The sequence below is a fragment of the Oncorhynchus mykiss genome, chromosome 4 (assembly GCF_013265735.2).
Source record: "Oncorhynchus mykiss isolate Arlee chromosome 4, USDA_OmykA_1.1, whole genome shotgun sequence".
NCBI lineage: Eukaryota > Metazoa > Chordata > Actinopteri > Salmoniformes > Salmonidae > Oncorhynchus > Oncorhynchus mykiss.
Window position 1 is genome coordinate 19,155,719 of NC_048568.1, and position 21,700 is coordinate 19,177,418.

The 21,700-nt window shown below is 41.9% G+C and overlaps 1 protein-coding gene and 1 long non-coding RNA gene across 3 annotated transcripts in view; both read left to right on the forward strand.

Annotated features, from left to right (window-relative positions):
* LOC110522246 (androgen-induced gene 1 protein) overlaps positions 1 to 21,700 on the forward strand; it is a 55,927-nt gene that overhangs the window by 21,777 nt on the left and 12,450 nt on the right. For both annotated transcript variants that reach the window (XR_002473275.2, XM_021600478.2), the window contains exon 3: positions 10,436 to 10,537. Coding sequence is in view for 1 of the 2 variants with exons in the window: in XM_021600478.2 (XP_021456153.1) it covers positions 10,436 to 10,537 (102 nt within the window). In the remaining variant the exon portion in view is untranslated. The remainder of the gene's footprint in view (positions 1 to 10,435; positions 10,538 to 21,700) is intronic.
* Positions 1,064 to 8,430, forward strand: LOC110522247. Its single transcript, XR_002473276.2, has 4 exons — positions 1,064 to 3,915; positions 4,026 to 4,120; positions 6,060 to 6,160; positions 7,810 to 8,430. It is a non-coding gene; the product is annotated as an uncharacterized LOC110522247 (long non-coding RNA).

Genomic DNA, 21,700 nt, shown 5'->3' on the forward strand with positions numbered 1-21,700 from the left:
AGGTTGGATGGGTAGCATTGCTGCACAGCCATTTCTCTCCATAGCCATTTCTCTCCAGATCCATTTCTCTCCAGGTCTCTCCAGATGTTCGACCGGGTTCAAGTCCGGGCTCTGGCTGGGCCACTCAAGGACATTAAGAGACTTGTCCCAAAGCCACTCCTGCATTGCCTTGGGTGTGAGCAAGGGGTTGCTGTCCTGTTGGAAGGTGAACCTTAGCCCCAGTCTGAGGACCTGAGTGCTCTGGAGCAGGTTTTCATCAAGGATCTCTCTCTGTACTTTGCTCCGTTCATCTTTCCCTCAATCCTGACTAGTCTCCCTGCTGCTGCAAAACATGCCCACAGCATGACGCTACCACCACCATGCTTCACCGAAGGGATTGTGCCAGGTTTCTTCCAGACGTGACGCTTGGTATTCAGGCCAAAGAGTTCAACCTTGGTTTCATCAGACCAGAGAATCTTGTTTCTCATGGACTGAGAGTCTTTAGGTGCCTTTTGGCAAACTCCAAGCGGGTAGTAATGTGCCTTTAACTGAGGAGTGGCTTCTGTCCTTCCACACTACAATAAAGGCCTGATTGGTGGAGTACTGCAGAGATGGTTGTCCTTCTGGAAGGTTCATCTCCACGGAAGAACTCTGGAACTCTGTCAGATTCACCATCAGGTTCTTGGTCACCTCCCTGATCAAGGCCCTTCTCCCCGATTACTCAGTTTGGCCGGGCGGCCAGCTCTAGGAAGAGTCTTGGTGGTTCCAAACGTATTCTATTTTAGAATGATGGAGGCCACTGTGTTCTTGGTGACATTCAATGCAGCAAACATTTTTTGGTACCCTTCCCCAGATCTGTGCCTCGACACAATCATGTCTCGGAGCTCTATGGACAATTCCTTCGACCTCATGGCTTGGTTTTTGCTCTGACATGCACTGTCAACTGTGGAACCTTATATAGACAAGTTTGTGCCTTTACAAATCATGTCCAATCAATTGAATTAACCACAGGTGGACTCGATGTAAGTTGTAGAAACATGTTTTGTCATTTATGGGGTGTTTAATTTAATACATTTTAGAATAAGGCTTTAATGTAACAAAATGTGAAAAGTCAAGGGGTCTGAATACTTTCTTAATGCACTGTACATACTGTAGTGTTTGGGATCATTCACCCATTGGATATAAGACACTAGAACCATTAAAATGATTGAAATTGGAGTAAATGTTCTTTTTCAGCAGGGTTTGCATGATTCAGCTTAAAACATTTGGCAAACGACAGCTGGCAGAGCGCACCAAAGCGGGTTAAGGTCTCATGGCATACTGGACCCAGTCAACACGTTGGGCTCGTGCCTATTCCATTTGAGACTTGAAGGACTCGGCATGGACTTGGGGGGACTTCGTACGGATGAGCTTTTCCCGCGTCAGGCCGAATCATATCACTCTGGGCTCCGGCTAATGGTACTCGAGCCGAGCCCATTTCAGTTTACCCGGGCCGATTCACTTTTTCAGGAGTAGGGCAATTTAAGGTTTTTATTCGGCAAGGGATGAAATACCAATATAAAAAAAATATTAAAAAATATATATATTTCACCTCCAAGTCATCGAATTTTCTAGGTCATACAATTTGTGTCAGTCTCTGCGGTCCTATAGCTATCAGAGATGGTCCCTAATTTAGAGAATATCCAATCCTATAAATGCTTTTGCTTTTACTAAAGGCTATGGCAGCTTTTGTTTTACAGTCCACCCAATTAAAAAGTGCTCATTCCTTTCCATAACATTGTTTCTAGGTTACCAGCATATAAGATATACGTGCACAATAATAACTTTACAAACATTATCTGCTAACTTGCTGTGTGTGTTGGCTTCTATGGTCATCTTTTGTCTGTGTTAGCTAATTGCACTGTTTATTGTGCTGCACATGTTCTTCTGTTCCACTGTATGCCATTTTGATGTTCTATTATGACTAACAAAAAAAGATCTGAATTTAACAAATAACACACAGGCCTATTTTTTTCAATATCCTACTACAATTTACCAGGATTGACAAAATCCTATTTTTATCGCATTTATTTTAATCACTAATTAGTCAAACATGATTGCACCTGAATTTGATCCTGAAAATATGACTATAATATTTTCCCTTAAAGCTTTTAAGCAATAAACATAATGCAGGCGGTAATTGTATTTTAATTTCAGTGGCTAAATAAGGAGGTAGGCATATCAGTTCCAGCTGAAACTTGGATTGGAATCTGTGCTTCATGTGCAGCAATAGATCTCTCCGGGCAGCGGGCAGCCTGCTTGCTTCAGCATTCCATAAAGCCGTTGGGACAGAGCACCGGGTAGGCTACACAACAACACAGCTGGAAAAGAATGACAGTTTCTCAATGTACACCAAAAATATATATATTTGACTGCTAAGTGGTAGTCCCTGTTCTCCGGCATTCTTGTTTTACTGCTGTAAGTAAAGCGGTGGTTTGTTGGGGAAAAGAACGTCAAGGAAAGGTTCGCTAGCTAGCTAACTTTAGCTAACTAACGTTATCTCTCTGGCTAACCCTCCGTTGACATGGTAAGTTTTCATTTTGATAAATGTTTAGTTAATGACAGTAAATGTGCGTGTGTGTGTGTTCTCTGTGTGAGAGAGTGTGTGTGTGTGTTCTCTGTGTGAGAGAGTGTGTGTGTGTTCTCTGTGTGAGAGAGTGTGTGTGTGTTCTCTGTGTGAGAGAGTGTGTGTGTGTGTTCTCTGTGTGAGAGAGTGTGTGTGTGTGAGTGAGAGAGATGATGATGATCACAATAACTTATAGAAAATATAGTTGTCATGTCAACATTGTGACATGCTAGCTGTGTGTGTGTGTGAGAGAGAGAGAGAGAGAGAGAGCGCGAGATGGTTGATGAGTACACATATAAGAAACATTGATTGTGTGTGTGAGACATTGCAAGCTAGTCTAATTCTTGAAATGTGTACCCCCCCATATGGATTAAAAAAAATTCTTGATTCATCAGAGATCCTTGTATTTTTGTGTATTTTGTATTTGACAATACGATACATTTTGCTATACCTGCTCCCCCTCAACACTCATTCACATGTTGCACCTGTCAACTGCCTTTTTCAATTCTTGATTCTCTTTTTTTGCGGAAATCTTCACACTGGGCACACACTAGTTGAATCAATGTTGATTCCACATCTTTGAAATGAAATTACGTTGAACCAGCGTGGGATAGACGTTGGATTAACGTCTGCTCCCAGTGGGGTCCAACTTGGATGGAAGGGTAGAGGTGGTAACAAAGGAAAGAAGTACAGAAGTTACCCAGCCTGCTGACTAAGCCATTTAAATAGCCTATCTCTCGCTCTCCATCTGTCTGCCTGACTGCCAGATTGCTGTGAGGCAACATAGTCAATGTACTTGCTAGGCTAAGTCTAACTTAGTGAAGACCTTAGGCAATGGTTAATCATGATTTGTCTCGGTCTTTAAAGTTCCTGAAACATGTCAATGACATGATGCACGGCTTCTACACCAGTGCTTGGCCACACACTCAGTTACCAGTGACCTATTCTACTACATCCCAGGGATAGGATAGTCATAGTCATTGACAGTTTTGTGTGGAAAATGTTGTTTTTGTCTATTTGATACTCTGATATTCAATGTGTATTGATTCCTACTAATCAGCTTTGTAAGAGCTAGGTTTGTACTAGCTATGCTGATGATCGTTAACATTTTTCCATTAAATCACTGAGACTGGATTCCCCAAGAGACATGCTATTCAGCTGCCCATGATTGCCTGAGTAAGTAGATCCAAATTGCTGTCAGTAGATCAAATTGGAATAGCACCACTTCTAATAATAGAAGTTTGTAAAGCATATAAAATCCTATTTTAACTCACTTTTTTTTTTCAGGTGCAAAACCGTTGTTCTGATTCAAGAGATACCTACCTCCCTTGGTGAGTCATGTGAAGTTTCTACCATTTCTCTCTTCCTCATTCTTAAAACATTTAGAGATATTATCCAACTACTGTTACATTTTTCAATCCTTTTTCTTAAAATGTTTCAGATGATGACCAAAGAATTAATGTTCCACTTCAATATAAGGGCTAGAGGAGCAAGCATGCCTTTGCTACCACTAGTGTGTGCTCTTCATTGTAGTTGGTAAGTAAATATGAGCAGTTGAGACATTTGACATAAACAACAGCTAGATTTACTTCAGATTTTCATGTGAATATTCACAAATACACATAAAAACAATATGCACATTTTCTAAACAGAGTTGAGTTTCCATCCAATTGACTTTTTGGTGATGAATGGCTGTGCGTGATGACGTAGTAAACATAACATTTGCGGTTAAATTCCCTTGTACCGAATAAGAAATACAAGTTAAATGGGTTTCCGTTGCATTTTCAACTCTACTGATGGTTTTCTCACAACAAATGTTGCGTTACATCGTGAATGTGCCCACTTTAGTCTTGGCATGTGCACTCAAGCCAACAGCTGGCAGATACAATGTGGGCAGGCTAACTACAGTGCCTTCAGAAAGTATTCACACCCCTTGACTTTTTCCACATTTTGTTGTGTTACAGCCTGAATTTAAAATGGATTAAATGTAGATGTCGTTTTTGCACTGGCCTACAAACACTACACCCCATAATGTCAAAGTATAATTTTTTTTTTCAAAAGTTTTACAAATGAAAAGCTGAAATGTCTTAAGTCAATAAGTATTAAACCCCTTTGATATAGCAAGCCTAAATGAGTTCAGGAGTAAAAATGTGCTTAACAAGAATAATATGTTGCATGGATTCACCTTGTGCAAAAATGGTGCTTAAAATGATTTATGAATGACTACCTCACCTATGTACCTCACACACAGAATTATCTGTAAGGTCCCTCAATCGAGCAGTGAATTTCAAATACAGACTTAACCAGAGACCAGGGAAGTTGTCCAATGCCTTGCAAATAATTGCACCTATTGGTAGATGGTTAAAAAAAATGAATATCCCTTTGAGCATGGTGAAGTTATTAATTACACTTTGGATGGTGTATAAATACACCCAGGCACTACAAAGATACAGGCATCCTTCCTAACTCAAGTTGTCGGAGAGGAAGGAAACCACTCAGGGATTTCACCATGACAGTTACAGAGTTTAATGGCTGTGATAGGAGAAAACTGAGGATGGAACAACATTGTAGTTACTCCACAATACTAACCTAAATGACAGAGTGAAAAGAAGGAAGCCTGTACAGAATAAAACATATTCCAAAACATACATCCTGATTGCAATATGGCACTAAAGTAATACTGCAAAAAAAATGTGGCAAAGCAATTAACTTTTTGTCCTGAATACAAGAGTTATGTTTGGGGCAAATACAACACATTACTGATTACCATTCTCCATATTTTCAAGCATAGTGGTGACTGCTTCATGTTTTGGGTATGCTTGTAATCGTTAAGGACTGGGGAGTTTTTCAGGATAAAAAAATTAACGGAATGGAGCTAAGCACAGGAAAAATCCTAGAGGAAAACCTGGTTCAGTCTGCTTTCCACCAGACACTGGGAGATGAATGAATTCGCCTTTCAGCAGAACAATAACCTAAAACACAAGGCCAAATCTACAATGGAGTTGCTTACCAAGAAGACAGTGAATGTTACTGAGTGTCCGAGTTACAATTTTCAGTTAAATCTACTTGAAAATCTGTGGCAAGACCTTAAAATGGTTGTATAGCAATGATCAACAACCAATTTGACAGAGCTTGAAGAATTTTGAAAAGAATAATGGGCAAATGTTTCACAATCCAGGTGTGGAAATCTCTTACAGACAGAAAGACTCACATCTGTAATCGCTACAAAAGGTGCTTCTACAAAGTATTGACTCAGGGGTGTGAATACTTACAGTATGTAAATGATACAGTATTTTTTTCAAACTTGTACTTTACTTGCATAAAAAGGTTGGATGGAAACCAATGTTAATGAAACATTTTTTGTAGATTCTGACTGTTGAAGATAGTTTTACTGTGTATTACTGTTCTGTCATATCCTGCATGCCCACATTATGCCAAATCGTTCATTTATTTTCTTATCTTTTTATGCTTACAGTAAGTGTCATGAAAAGTCAGAACACTCAGGAGGTTGTGTTACGGGCTCTCTGGAAAGTCCTAAAATGTGCCCCTGACTGTCGTGGTGGAGGAGGACACAAAGTATGTACCATGAGTATACAAAATATTAGGAACACCTTCCCATATATTGAGTTGCACCCCCTGTGAGGCCCCGGTTAGTTGAGGTAATATGTACATGTAGGTAGAGTTTTTAAAGTGACTATGCATAGATGATAACAACAGAGTAGCAGCAATGTAAATAGTCTGGGTAGCCATTTGATTAGGTGTTCAGGAGTCTTATGGCTTGGGAGTAGAAGCTGTTTAGAAGCCTCTTGGAACCTAGACTTGGCGCTCCGGTACCGCTTGCCGTGCGGTAGAAGAGAGAACAGTCTATGACTAGGGTGGCTGGAGTCTTTGACCATTTTTAGGGCCTTCCTCTGATACTGCCTGATATAGAGGTCCTGGATGGCAGGAAGCTTGGCCCCAGTGATGTACTGGGCCGTTCGCACTAACCTCTGTAGTGCCTTGCGGTCAGAGGCCAAGCAGTTTCCATACCAGGCAGTGATGCAACTAGTCAGGATGCTCTCGATGGTGCAGCTGTAGAACCTTTTGAGGATTTGAGGACCCATGCCAAATCATCAGGAAGTCCAGGATCCAGTTGCAGAGGGAGGTGTTTAGTTCCAGGGTCTGAGCTTGATGAGCTTTGAGGGAACTATGGTATTGAATGCTGAGCTGTAGTCAATGAATAGCATTCTCACATAGGTGTTCCTTTTGTCCAGGTGGGAAAGGGCACTGTGGAGTGCAATAGAGATTGCATCATCTGTGGATCTGTTGGCGCGGTATGCAAATTGGAGTGGGTCTAGGGTTTCTGGTATAATGGTGTTGATGTGAGCCATGACTAGCCTTTCAAAGCACTTCATGGCTACAGACGTAAGAGCTACGGGTCGGTAGTCATTTAGGCAGGTTACCTTAGTGTTCTTGGGCACAGGCACTATTGTGGTCTGCTTAAAACATGTTGGTATTACAGACTCGGACAGGGAGAGGTTGAAAATGTCAGTGAAGACACTTGCCAGTTGGTCAGCGCATGCTCGGAGTACACGTCCTGGTAATCCGTCTGGCCCTGCGGCCTTGTGAATGTTGACCTGTTTAAAGGTATTACTCACATCGGCTGTGATCACACAGTCTTCTGGAACAGCTGGTGCTATCATGCATGCTTTAGTGTTATTTGCCTCGAAGCGAGCATAGAAGTAGTTTAGCCCGTCTGGTAGGCTTGTGTCACTGGGCAGCTCTCGGCTGTGCTTCCCTTTAGTCAGAGCATCACAACTTTACATCACATTCAGAGGCACTTCAATCTTTTTGTCTTGCCCATTCACCCTCGGAATAGCACACATGCACAATCCATTTCTCAATTGTCTTAAGGCTTAAACATCCTCCTTTAATCTGTCTCCTCCCCTTCATCTACACTGATTGAAGTGGATTTAACAGGTGTTATCAATAAGGGATCATTGCTTTCAGATGGATTCATCTGGTCAGGCTATGTCATGGAAAGAGCAGATGTTCCTAATGTTTTGTACAAGTTGCTCTTTTTTGAAGACACCTCTAATCTATAACTGCCACAAATGTCTTCAACTCGTACCATGGAAATACATTTAGTCAGCTGAGTTCAAAGTTTCTTCAGGAATGTTATTTTCTAGTTTTCTTTAAAATCTCAAATTGATAAAGTTGTGATGCACTGATTCTGTTCATTGCAGATCTGACACATCACACGACTCTTCAAGGCCACTACGCTCCAGATCGTCTTCTGTGCTCAGAGGTCCTTCATGAGGATCTACCCCATCACACCACTCTTATTAATCATGAATAAAATAAAAACAATGAGCCTTTATACACTGTGTCCCAGTCTTTCTATGTATGTAATGTCTGTGGGTGAATTATGAAACAATTACTGTATGCAGATGTGCAAAATGTTTTGATGTATATTCGTTTTTGCCATTGCTTGATATATTTTAAATGTAAGAATATGTTGCATATTGAAACATTAATTGGTGCCTATAGAAACTCATAGAAATGTAATGAACCATGTATTCAATATCAAACTTCATCCTCTGCAATACGTGTTACAGTAGGTAATAAGCTGTAATCAGGTGGTCATTCAGGTTATGATATCTTAACTATGACCAGTATATACAGTGCCTTCAGAAAGTATTCATACCTCTTGACTTTTCCACATTTTGTTCAAATCCTCACTTATCTACGCACAAAACCCTGTTAATGACAAAGTGAAAACATGTTGATAGAAATGTTTGCAAATTGATTGAAAATTAAATACAAAAATACCTCATTTACATAAGTATTCACACCCCTGGGTAAGTCTAAGAGCTTTGCACATCTGGATTGTACAATGTTTGCACATTATTTTCTTCAAGCTCTGTCAAGTTGCCATAGATTTTCAAAACGATTTATGTCAAAACTGCAACTAGGCCACTTAGGAACATTCAATGTCATCTTGGTAAGCAACTCCAGTGTATATTTGGCTTCGTGTTTTGTCCTGCTGAAAGGTGAATTTGTCTCTCCGTGTCTGTTGGAAAGCAGACTGAACCAGGTTTTCCTCTAGGATTTTGCCTGTACTATTCCGTCTCGTCTTTGCCGATGACAAGCATACCCATAACATGATGCAGCCACCACCAGGCTTGAAAATATGAAGAGTGGTACTCAGTGATGTGATTTGCCACAAACGTAATGCTTTGTATTCAGGACATAAAATGTATTTCTTTGCCACATTTTTTGCAGCTTTACTTCAGTGCCCTATTACAAACATTGAATATTACAAACATAATGAATATGTTTATTCTGTACAGGCTTCCTTCTGTTCACTCTGTCATTTAGGTTAGTATTGTGGAGTAACTTACATTGTTGTTGATTCATACTCAGAGTTTAATGGCTGTGATAGTAGAAAACTGACTGTTTTAATGTCACCATCATGGTGAAATCCCTGAGCAGTTTCCTTCCTCTGAGTTAGGAAGGACGCCGTATCTTTGTAGTGACTGGGTGTATTGATAAACCATCCAAAGTGTAATTAATAGCCACCATGCTTTTTTTATCCATCTACCAATAGGTGCCCTTCTTTGCGAAGCATTGGAAAACCTCCCTGGTCTTTGTGGTAGAATCTGTGTTTGAAATTCACTGCTCGGCTGAATTTATAGATAATTGTATGTGTGGGCTACAGCGATGAGGTATTATGTGACTTGTTAAGAAGCTGTGTACTCCTGAACTTATTTAGGCTTGCCATAACAAAGGGGTTGAATAATTATTGACTCAATACATTTCAGCTTTCCTTTTTAAATGTTTTTATTTACCATAATTCTACTTTGACGTTATAGGGTATTGTGTGTAAGTCATTAACACAACATAAAAATTCAGGCTGTAACACAAAAAAAGTCAAGGGGTGTGAATACTTCCTGAAGGCACTGTAATATAGCCCATCATATAGTGGTCACAATTATGATCCACTTGTCATATGGTGGTCAGTAAAAATTACATTTTTTTTGTTCAACCAGTTTGCGACCAGAATAAGTTTTCTTAAAATATAATAATTTTGACATCTTTTCAACCAGGTTTTGCCCACTGGGATATAGGGTGATATACTGTATGACAGTGCCTAGCTGGATGGTGTGAGCCATGACATGGCTCAGGGTGCTGTACATTTAGGTGTGTAATGGTATGTGTGTCACCTATTTATAGACTCGCCACGCATTGTTTCAATATTCAATCATAGTATTTCCACGTCAACCAATATGCTTATGTGAAGTGCAGTGAAATCTAACTTTGAATTAATCCTAAACATTATTTTTTGATGAATGGGTTTTCTGAGAAATGTAAGCTCTATTGCGGTCTTACATAAACATTTTATCTTCTCTATGTGGATTATCTGTTTGATTGTTTATCTTTGTGATTCATGATTGTTTGATAGTTAATCTTCTTTTCATGTAACTGATGTCATCACTGTCTCTACTCTCTTTGTCCTCACTATGTCACTCTATGTCCTTACTACGTCTCTCTATGTCCTTACTATGTCTCTCTATGTCCTTACTATGTCTCTCTATGTCCTCACTGTCTCTATGTCCTCACTATGTCTCCTATGTCCTCACTATATAGCCTATATCCTCACAGTCTCTTATATCCTCACCTTGAATCCTATATCCTCACTATGAATCCTATATACTCACTATGTCCTCGCTATGTCTCCTATGTCTTCGCTATGTTTCCTATGTCCTCACTAGGTCTCCCATGTCCTCACTATGTCTCCTATGTCCTCGCTATGTCTCCTATGTCCTCACTATGTCCTCACTATGTCTCTGTGTCCTTGTCTCTCTGCAGTTTGTGGTGACCATGTTCTGGGCCCTATACTTGTATGACAGAGACCTGGTGTACCCCAGACTTCTGGACAACTTCATACCCCAGTGGCTCAACCATGGCATGGTGAGTACTGTCTGTTTACTATACTGTTCCGAGACCTGTCATAGCGTTACACTGTTGATTATTTAGCGTGGTTAGTACAGGGTGTTTAGGTAGCTAGAATACGATTTTAAAAAATCCTTCATTTTTGCTCAACATTTGGGTCCAAAAGACAAATGTTATTTAGTCCCAAAGATACATGTTATTTCACCCATCACACTTCTCTGTGGTAATATTTGTTATTTATCATTATAATTTACAAACATGTTATCAAGTAGAGGTATGTATTATAGACCATAGAGCATTTTTCCATTTCCCCCACTCTATTTAAGAGCCCACTCAGTAAATAAATATACATTTGAAAGCATATCTGGAGCCCCAAACACATCAGTCACAGTGGACAATGGGCAGCTAATGGTGCCTAAACGCTTCCCATAATAGCAGACACAGTAGTGAGGCACATCTTGTTCCCCCCAATAATCTTCGCTATGGTCATGTTGACGTCAGCAGTCAAAACAATGGGAAGAGGTTGTGTAACTAGTGATATCTATCAGGTGGAACCGAAGCCCTCCGGCTGCCACAATTAGATGAAAGGCTTGTTATTCTAGCTGGTTACACTGGTGATTGATGGATGTGTTCGTTCGGTGTGTGTGTGTGTGTGTGTGTGTATGTGTGTGTGTGTGTGTGTGTGTGTGTGTGTGTGTGTGTGTGTGTGTGTGTGTGTGTGTGTGTGTGTGTGTGTGTGTGTGTCTGTGTGTCTGTGTGTGTGTGTGTGTGCATTCGTGCGTCCCAGCGCCCATGCTGCATGTCTTTTGGCTCCACAATCACATCCCAATCCTGCATCAAGAGTCGAGCTCCAGCTGTGTCCATAGACAGTGTATAAAGAAGCCTCAATGGATATCTTGACGGATGCGACATACTGTAGTAGTCTGTCACTGCTAGCAACCAATAATAGTACACAGACTGGTTGCTACATAACAATAACTGTTCACAAAGACTGTGGGAAATTCTGTGTAAGCAATTTGGGTGTATGTAAATGTCCAAGGCATTATGTATGATGATATTAATTGGTGTTTAATGGGCCATACTACAGAATATCAGCATAGATTTGGCAGTCAAACCGTGGAATAAAGCCTTGTTTTGATTGTAACTATGGATATGCGATCTTTCCATTCACGTGAGAGATAAATCCGATCATTTTCCAGCGGCGCTATGCAAAAATGCCGGTCTAATTTCCTCAAGCATATTACCCCGACCCATATCCACTTCAGCGCGTGCCGGGAGTGTTGTTTGTTGTGTGTGTTGGAGTCTGTGTTGCTACGGTCAATTCAAGTCCCAAATGCTCCGATTAAATACAGACCAAGAGTCTTTAAGTCAGGACGAGATGTTACCCCGCGCCTCAACAATCATGTGGACCAACATGAGTTTAACCCAGAACAGACACTCACAGAAGGTGATCTGGCCTCCAGTCCTGCTAACTATTTTACTAAAGGCTGACCCCAGAGAAAACCCACAACGGGTCCAACAGCTGAAAACAATTCATGATATGCAAAGCCTCCAGATACAGTATGTGAGTGCTGAGCACCGGACGGGTGACGACTGCAGCAGCAGAGTTATTACTCCACAGTAACTATTTTCCTGCATTTCATGGTACCGCATTTGTTTGTTTACCCCCGCTGCCACGGCAACTGTCTCCAGCTCCCCTCGGTATGAGGAGAGAGTGACCGAACCCTGTTACTGTTTGGCAGCCTGGCCTGTGAGTGCTATTACAGTTCACTACAGAGCAAGAGAGTGTGGCCTGGTTCAGCCCTGTATAAACACTGTGTGTGTGTATGTGTATATATATATATATATATATATATATATATATATATATATATATATATATATATATCTTCACACCACACCATCTTCACACCAGTCTCAACGTCAACAGTGTAGAGGCGACTCCGGGATGCTGGCCTTCTAGGCAGAGTTCCTCTGTCCAGTGTCTGTGTTCTTTTGCCCATCTTAATCTTTTATTTTTATTTGTCAGTCTGAGATATGGCTATTTCTTTGCAACTAATGATACTAATGTACTTGTCCTCTTGCTCAGTTGTGCACCGGGGCCTCCCACTCCTCTTTCTATTGTGGTTAAAGCCAGTTTGCGCTGTTCTGTGAAGGGAGTAGTACACAGCGTTGTACGAGATCTTCAGTTTCTTGGCAATTTCTCGCATGGAATAGCCTTCATTTCTCTGAACAAGAATAGACTGACGAGTTTCAGAAGAAAGGTCTTTGTTTCTGGCCATTTTGAGCCTGTAATCGAACCCACAAATGCTGATGCTCCAGATACTCAACTAGTCTAAAGAAGGACAGTTTTATTGTTTCTTTAATCAGAACAACAGTTTTCAGCTGTGCTAACATACTTCCAAAAGGGTTTTCTAATGATCAATTAGCCTTTTAAAATGATAAACTTGGATTAGCTAACGCAACGTGCCATTGGAACACAGGAGGGACAGAGTCGGAACATAGTCGTTTACAACATTAACAATATCTACACTGTATTTCTGATGAATTTGATGTTATTTTAAATGGACAAAAAAAATTGCTTTTCTTTCAAAAACAAGGACATTTCTAAGTGACCCCAAACTTTTGAACGGTATATGTATATATATATCTCCTCCTCACACTGCTTATCACGTGGCGGCTGTTTTGAAGATTCAAATACACCGGCAGGCGGTGGGATCTAACATAGCAAAGGAAGGCGGTCGGGAGGTATTTTGCACCCTGTCTACCACACAATGAAGCCTTGGTGCACACAGGGAGCGAGGTGTTGATAGAAACCCGGTCTCATCTTTCTCTCTGGGTGGGAGATACGACAGACCATCCGGACACAGTCCCTGACACAGTGCACTGCTGCACACAGCCGTAGAGATAACGTTTATTCAGGGAATGCACAAAGAGAAGACAGAAATGTTTTATAGACTCTGTAAGGAGTGGTCTGATTACGATGCTGTTGGTACAGCGTGTAGTACTGTCAAAATTATATCCCACTGAATAACCTAGTAACGTTCTGTTCATTTATGCAGAATATCCCTCCCTGAATATTCATTTCAAGTTCACAAAGTAAAGCGAGACGTGACTTGAAAAGTGTGCCATGGAAAGTGCAGATCTGCCGTCAAGAGATTTGCCTTCAAGAATTTACACAAAGGCAGAGAATATAAACCAGTGTGAATTCCGGAGCATTTGCAACCAAAGTGGGAATAGATGGGACAGTTTTCCTCAGCACACGTTTTGATGTTGTCAAACCCGGTGCTGCATGTTTGACAAGCTTAACAGGACTCCCTTAATGTGGCTGTGACAATTAGGGCAGAGTCATTTCATCGCCACTTGAAGAGTTCGGTGTCACGCGTTCACTGCGAGAGTTCCACCGAACCATCAGGAGGCAGTTTACCTGCGTCAAACTCACTTTGACAATAATCCACATCTCCACTATGTAATTAGTGGGCTGCCGAAAGAGGGCTGTCACAGAGGGCCTCTCTGTCTCTACTGTAATGTTAATGCCAGCCATCTCCCACAGCCCAGGTTCAAAGCAGCTCAACGCGCGTCAACACGGAGGTAAACATCTCACATTTCCCCAGAGGGATACGTGTAGGGATGGAACTCGATACCAATGTCCCGGTTCTCAAAAACAACAATGAGAGAGACAGAAACTGACTAAACAAGCAAGTTGCAAGTTTGAAGGTATTCTTGTTCGGCCCCTGTGGAATTAGAAGGAAGCCTTTATCCATCTCTCGCTCTGTCTGGGCCACCTTATATTTAATTCAGCAGGTCGCTTCAGGGGACATTTAAATGACACTGTGCCTTGAGATGGACCTCATTGTGCACTGGGGCCTTTATGAATGATTATCCCTGGTAAACACCCCCTATGTTGGCCAGGCCTTTAGTTGCGCTGCCAAGTGTAAAGCCGGAGAGACAATGTGATACACCACAGCACCCTTTTCATAAGAGCAGCTCTCTGATTCGCCCAACATCAACTATTCATGTCCCTCCTCTTTAACTCTGCGTGTGTTCCCTCTCTATGTTCCTTTGTCATGTGCCAGTGGAAATGCATTTGGATTATTTGAAAGAGTTTGTCACACATGGTTGTACCAACAATGTAGTTATACGTGCATTTTCAATATCCCCTCCTCATTCCCGTCTGTTTATCTATCTAATGCAATTTTTCTCCCTGACTGTCTCTCATTAGTTTCGAAGTTAGTACAGTGATTGGACTGAAGAAGCTGTAAACTCTGTAGACTGCCTCTTAAACTGTCTCTGAACTATTTGCGGCGTTTCAGTCCAATTCCTTGTGCTGGATTTGCAGGCAGTCGTTAAGAGTGGAAAATAGCAGTGCCCACAGACAAATGTGGAATAGGCCTTTCGCAGAGGAGAAGATTGTCTCTAACTGTAAGCCCCTGCTGTGACTTTGGAATTTAAGACTGGGACAGAGGAGATATCCATTTAAAGTAAGACTTAACAGTCCCTACTGTAACTCTTGTGAAAGTAGAGGTCTCTCTTAGTAGGGCTACGACCGATCAACATCCCTTCCAATATACTGCTAGGATGATTCAGGCTTCCAATGCACTCTAATGGTGTCCACATTGTTGATAATGACATGTTTGGTTTACCAACACCTAAGGAGCTACATACAGTCCCAGACAGCTTTCAAGTTCTTTTCCTTTTAGTTGTATTTGATTTAAAACATTTTGAAAATGTGTTTTTTATTGTTTTTCCACGGCGCACCACAAACACAACACAACACACAAACAAAATGGCCACTATACAACACATTCCCCAAGGTGATCAACATACGGTTTCCACATTTTGTCAAATACCTCCGTTTTTTGTTTAACTTCATAACTGACAAAACCCAGCGGCATCACTAGATAGTTCAGTCCTCCACTTTGTTATTTTTGCAGCAATTGGACTTAGATCACAAAACTTACTCTGATATTGTTCACCAATATTAACATTTCCCAACAGACATAATTGTGGAGATGGATGGATATAAAGTCCTACACACAATGAAATGACAGCACATACAGCACATAATCCCAGAACGGTGTCAGTTTATCACAGGACCACAACATCCTTTGTGCTTTTTTGCATCTCTAACAGAGATGTGACCTTTCTGGGTGCGTTACATGGATTTGGGCAGGAGTGTAGGAAGTCCTATAAATGATCTTTAAACTGCAGTAGTTTATGTAGTGTAACTTCAACCAATGCTATTACCCAGACCAAAGAGAAGACACTTTTACTACGAGAAACAGAAGTGTTTGTGTTAAGTCCACTGTTTTTCAGAACTCTTGTAGACTTCACATTTCGTACCGTATGCACACTTGGATCCCAAGCTGTTTTAGGTGCAACCTCAAGAACGCAAACACAGATGAGGCGAACACCCCATTCATAATGAGAAAGACGTAGCTAGGCGTAGCCCACTGTTAACCAGACTTCCCCCATTGTTACAGTACTGCACCTCCCACCTAAATCATTCAGTCATGTTCGGAACTCTGTGGTGCTTCCTCTGTCTTGGACTGATAAAACACCTCACTGTTACAGTCCAGGTAAGACAGAGGCAGCTGAAATAAGATTGCCCTCTGGTGGGCATTGTCCATAGCTGCCTGGCACATGAATCAAAGTTTATTAGCTGACATGACACATTTTTTTATTGCAGGTATAAAGGCAATTGTGGGTCCTCCGACATTTGTACCTTGACATATATCATTTCGACTTGTTATAGGGCCTAGTGTTCCTTGCGTTATCTGATGACTAGGCCCATCACTCAGGGCAGTCCCACAGAATTCTCCATGTAGTGTCATAATGTAGATAACTCTTTTGTGGGGCGTTGTAATATAAGATGTTAGGTGTGACGAGATAGCAGCACAGCGGTGTATGTCTCTGGATTGCAGTCTAGTAGTAGGAACCGTAGAGGTATTAAAGGTAGCTGGGTATAATCATTGCGCTTCATTAGACATACCAGGGTACTTGAGAGTGCATAACACTGTCCCATAACCTGACTGAGCATGTATGTAACAACCAAACCCAAAACCACACTTGCTGTACCTTGCTTCATTTTCCACTGCTTGTTCATGTTTTGTCTGTCTGCCATTATACAGTCATGTAAGTGTTCACTTTTACACGCTTACTACCTGCAGCCTTTTAGAAAATCTGGAAAGTGACAGATGGGATCTGTATGTTATTACTGGCAGGTGTTCAGTATCTCACGAAGGACATAGTGTAACCCAGTCTTACGTAAGACATGCTCAGTCGGGGCTGGGATGGCAGAGGGAGGAGAAGACGAGTGAAGAATAAGAGAAAGGCAGGCGTACGTTATTTTAGGAATAAGCTGCCCCAGGTTCTTCCAGAGAGCAGAATGGGCCAGTTTCATTGTGATTAACGCCCAGTAAAGACAGTCAGGTCACAACAAATCATTGAGAATGGTAAGAGGCATCGTTGACAACACAAGGCCAGAGGTGCTATCTAGCCTGTGATTGATAACTCTACTATTCTAGAGGGTGGCCTTCCTTCACCCCTTTTCCCTTCCTATTTAATCCCTCCATCCCAGTACAGGCCTCTCCCAACTGGCCTGTCCTGTCCTCAGGGTTAGGTCAAAGGTCATGGCCCCAGCTGGCATCAAGAGTTAGGCACATCATCACTACACAGCGTGCCCACTCTAGCCCAGGGAAGCCCTAACACTGGTGCCAGGCATTTTCATCCAGGACAACCTGTCATAACATGAGATAATCACATCAAGACTGCCAGCAGAGCCCAGTGTTCTGCTCCCATATAGTACAATCAAAGATACTGGTAACTAACTCAAGATATATCATTGCATTGTTTCCAATGGGAACAAATGAAGCATACTGGGCATGACAAGCAAGCAGGTGGGCAGAGCCAAGCACCAGCTAGCGAGATTCCATTGGGGCATTCTAGAATGTATTTGCATATTTCCGTTAGGGAATGCCTACTCTAAATGCCACGTGTGCAATAACTCAAAACGCCCTTGCACTTCTAAACAATACCATTTTTAAAACTTGTACAAAGGGTCAAGTGAAGTCTAAAAAACTGCGCTCTGTTCGTAACATATTTTAGGTTTTGGGAACAGAAAACTGCATTGAGATTTAATATTTAATCGATGAGAGAATAAGCAGAGAGTCAGCCAAGTTTCATCTAGCTCCATCTCCTCCCACTTCCCGCCACTGGACTTCCTCTCATCACCATATTTGGTGGTGAGAAGATGTTCTAAACGGATGCTTCAGATTTATACATCCTGTGAGACATCTGGCTCCTATCTGTCGTACAATGCAATCATCCTCTTCTCTCCTTCCTAATGGGAGACATTACACAGCAATCCAATCCCCAGTGGGATAACCAAACGGCCCTAGCTTTCATTTCTCCACACTGATTATGCTTCAATGTAATTAGATGTTGAGGGGAAGTCAAATGCCATCATTTTCAGTGGATAAGGAAGGAGATATTGTTGCTTGTTTCATTTGTATGACACAGGACATCTTTAACCTCTGCTCTGTAGTCATCATATCAAAAGTCTCTGCGTACTGTTTCTCATGCCTCGGACAATATCCGTCAAGATTCTCCCAAGAGGTGCATTTTTGTACCTCTGTGTCATAAAAACGCCAGCTAATGCTTCCTGCCTATCTCCTCCCTCCACCCCTAAACTCCCACCCCTTCACACAGACACACACCCCGCCTGAAATGTACATTAGGTTAAGCCCGACTTCTCAAGCTGGAGGAAAACAATGCCTCTCGAGAAAATCTTCCTGTTTAGAGCTTCGTCCTGGGAAGACCCGTAAAACCAAGAGGAGCGTATTAAAACACGGTGTAACATTTTTCACGGAAACCTTGTGGGCCTGCCATGAACTGTTCTTTATATCACACACAGACGTTGGAGGGAAAACAGAGGGAGGGGATGGTGGGAGTGTTGTGGAGGAGTGCAGAAGAACAAAATAACCTGGCATCATTAGCTACTCAGCAGTGAGCCTCTCCCCGTCAACTTAGACTTGCTTATTTGGTTTAGGAGATGTTGGCCGTCGCTCAAAGGTTTTCACATCTGCTGAAATTTGTTCGGTTCAGGATTCCAGAAACGGGTTTCTGAGCGCAGATGAGCGAACCAGGGAGCGGCCAAATTCTGAGAGCGTTTGAGAGCGTTCTCTGTCCTCTATAGTTACGCTAAAAGAGTTGCGCATCACAACAGACTTGTAAAAATAGCAGGTGAACCGCAAATCCGCACAGCACGTGTCAGGATGGTAGTCAGTCACACAGACGAGCATGTGTTGTTGTTCGATGCATGGAGCAGATTTTTAATATAGCCCATCAGACAACAGTGTGATGTCACAATTAGAGGTCCATCTGATACTACAATCAATTCCATATGTAATGTGATAGGACAACAACCTCTCCCTCATCGTCAGTAAGACAAATGAGCTGATCGTGGACTACAGGAGAAAGAGGGGAGAGCACGCCCCCCTCCCCCCCCCCTCCATCCACATTGACGGGGCTGCTGTGGAGTGGGTCGAGAGCTTCTAATTCATTGGCGTCCACATCAAGGAAATTACAAGATCCACACACACCCGCACAGTCGTGAAGAGGGCACAGCAGTGCCTCTTCCCCTTCAGGAGGCGGAATATTTGTATTGCATGGGCCCTCGGATCCTCAGAAAGTTCTACAGCTGCACCATCGAGAGCATCTTGACTGGCTGCGTCACTGCTTGGAATGGCAAATGTACCACCCTTGACCGCAAAGCGCTACAGAGGGTGGTGCAGACATCCCAGTACATCACTGGGGCCGACTCCCTGCCCTCCAGGACCTCTATATCAGGCGATGTCAAAGGATGGCCCGAAAAATTGCCAAAGACTCCAGCCACCCAAGCCATAGACTGTTCACTCTGCTATCATCCGGCAAATGGTACCAAAGCATCGGGCTTTCAGACCAAGAGGCTCGGAGACAGCTTCTACCCCCAAGCCATAAGACTGCTAAAAAGTCAATTAATGTTACCCGAACTACCTGCACTGACATTTCCCTAGGATATATATACAAACCATATACACACACTCACTCACACACACTACATTGACACTCCCACACAAAACCCACACACATTCACTACATACAGTTGAAGTCAGAAGTTTACATACACCTTAGCCAAATACATTTAAACTCAGTTTTTCACAATTCCTGACATTTAATCCTAGTAAAAAATTCCCTGTCTTAGGTCAGTTAGGATCACCACTTTATTTTAAGAATGTGAAATGTCAGAATAATAGTAGAGAGAATGATTTATTTCAGCTTTTATTTCTTTCGTCACATTCCCAGTGGGTCAGAAGTTTACATACAGTCAATAGGTATTTGGTAGCATTGCCTTTAAATAGTTTAACTTGGGTCAAACATTTCAGGTAGCCTTCCACAAGCTTCCCACAATAAGTTGGGTGAATTTTGGCCCATTTCTCCTGACAGAACTGGTGTAACTGAGTCAGGTTTGTAGGCCTCCTTGCTCGCACATACTTTTTCAGTTCTTCCCACAAATTTTCTATAGGATTGAGGTCAGGGATTTGTGATGGCCACTCCAATACCTTGACTTTGTTGTCCTTAAGCTATTTTGCCACAACTTTGGAAGTATGCTTGGGGTCATTGTACATTTGGAAGACCCATTTGTGACCAAGCTTTAACTTCCTGACTGATGTCTTGAGATGTTGCTTCAATATATCCACATAATTTTCCTTCCTCATGGTACATCTATTTTGTGAAGTGCACCAGTCCCTCCTCAGCAAAGCACCCCCAGAACATGATGTTGCCACCTCCGTGCTTCAAGGTTGGGATGGTGTTCTTCGGCTTGCAAGCATCCCCCTTTTTCCTCCAAACATAACGATGGTCATTATGGCCAAACAGTTCTATTTTTGTTTCATCAGACCAGAGGACATTTCTCCAAAAAGTATGATCTTTGTCCCCATGAGCAGTTGCAATCCATAGTCTGTTTTTTTTTATGGCGGTTTTGGAGCAGTGGCCTCTTCCTTGCTGAGCGGCCTTTCAGGTTGTGTCGATATAGGACTTGTTTTACTGTGGATATAGATACTTTTGTACCTGTTTCCTCCAGCATCTTCACAAGGTCCTTTGCTGCTGTTCTGGGATTGATTTGCACTTTTCGCACCAAATTACGTTAATCTCTAGGAGACAGAACGCGTCTCCTTCCTGAGCGGTATGACGGCTGCGTGGTCCCATAGTGTTTATACTTGCGTACTATTGTTTGTACAGATGAACATGGTACCTTCAGGCGTTTGGAAATTGCTCCCAAGGATGAACCAGGCGTGTGGAAGTCTACAATTTTTTTTCTGAGGTCTTGGCTGATTTCTTTTGATTTTCCAATGATGTCAAGTAAAGAGGCACTGAGATTGAAGGTAGGCCTTGAAATACATCCACAGGTACACCTCCAATTGACTCAAATGATGTCAATTAGTCTATCAGATGCTTCTAAACCATAATTTTCTGGAATTTTCCAAGCTGTTTAATGGCACAGTCAACTTAGTGTATGTCAACTTCTGACCCACTGGAATTGTGATACAGTGAATTATTAAGTTAAATAATTCATCTGTAAACAATTGTTGGAAAAAATTACTTGTGTCACGCACAAAGTAGATGTCCTAACTGACTTGCCAAAACTATAGTTTGTTAACAAGACGGCTTCCGGCTTCCGGCTTCAACTGTATGCACACACACAGAAACACAACAGAAACACTCATACACACATGCACACTCACACACTTTTACACTCATCATATGCTGCTGCTACCCTGTTCTTTATTTTACTCTTATTATTTAGTCAATTGGCCTTGCCTTCATGTACATATCTACCTCAAATACCTCGTACCCCTGCACATTTATCTGGTAATAGTACTCCCTGAATATAGCTCCATTCTTGTGTATATAATTGCTCGTGTTACTATTATATTTGTATCTTTATCTTCTGCATTGTTGTGAAGGGCTCGTAACCAAGCATTTCAAGGTAAAGTAGCATTTATTTCACACCAGTTGTATTCTGCGCATGTGACATAACATTTGATATCACAGAGGGGCCATTATAATGAACGAGGTCCACTCTTAGCATTCTCATACACAAGATAAGATAACATGGGGTTTGTGTTTAGCCGTGCTGGG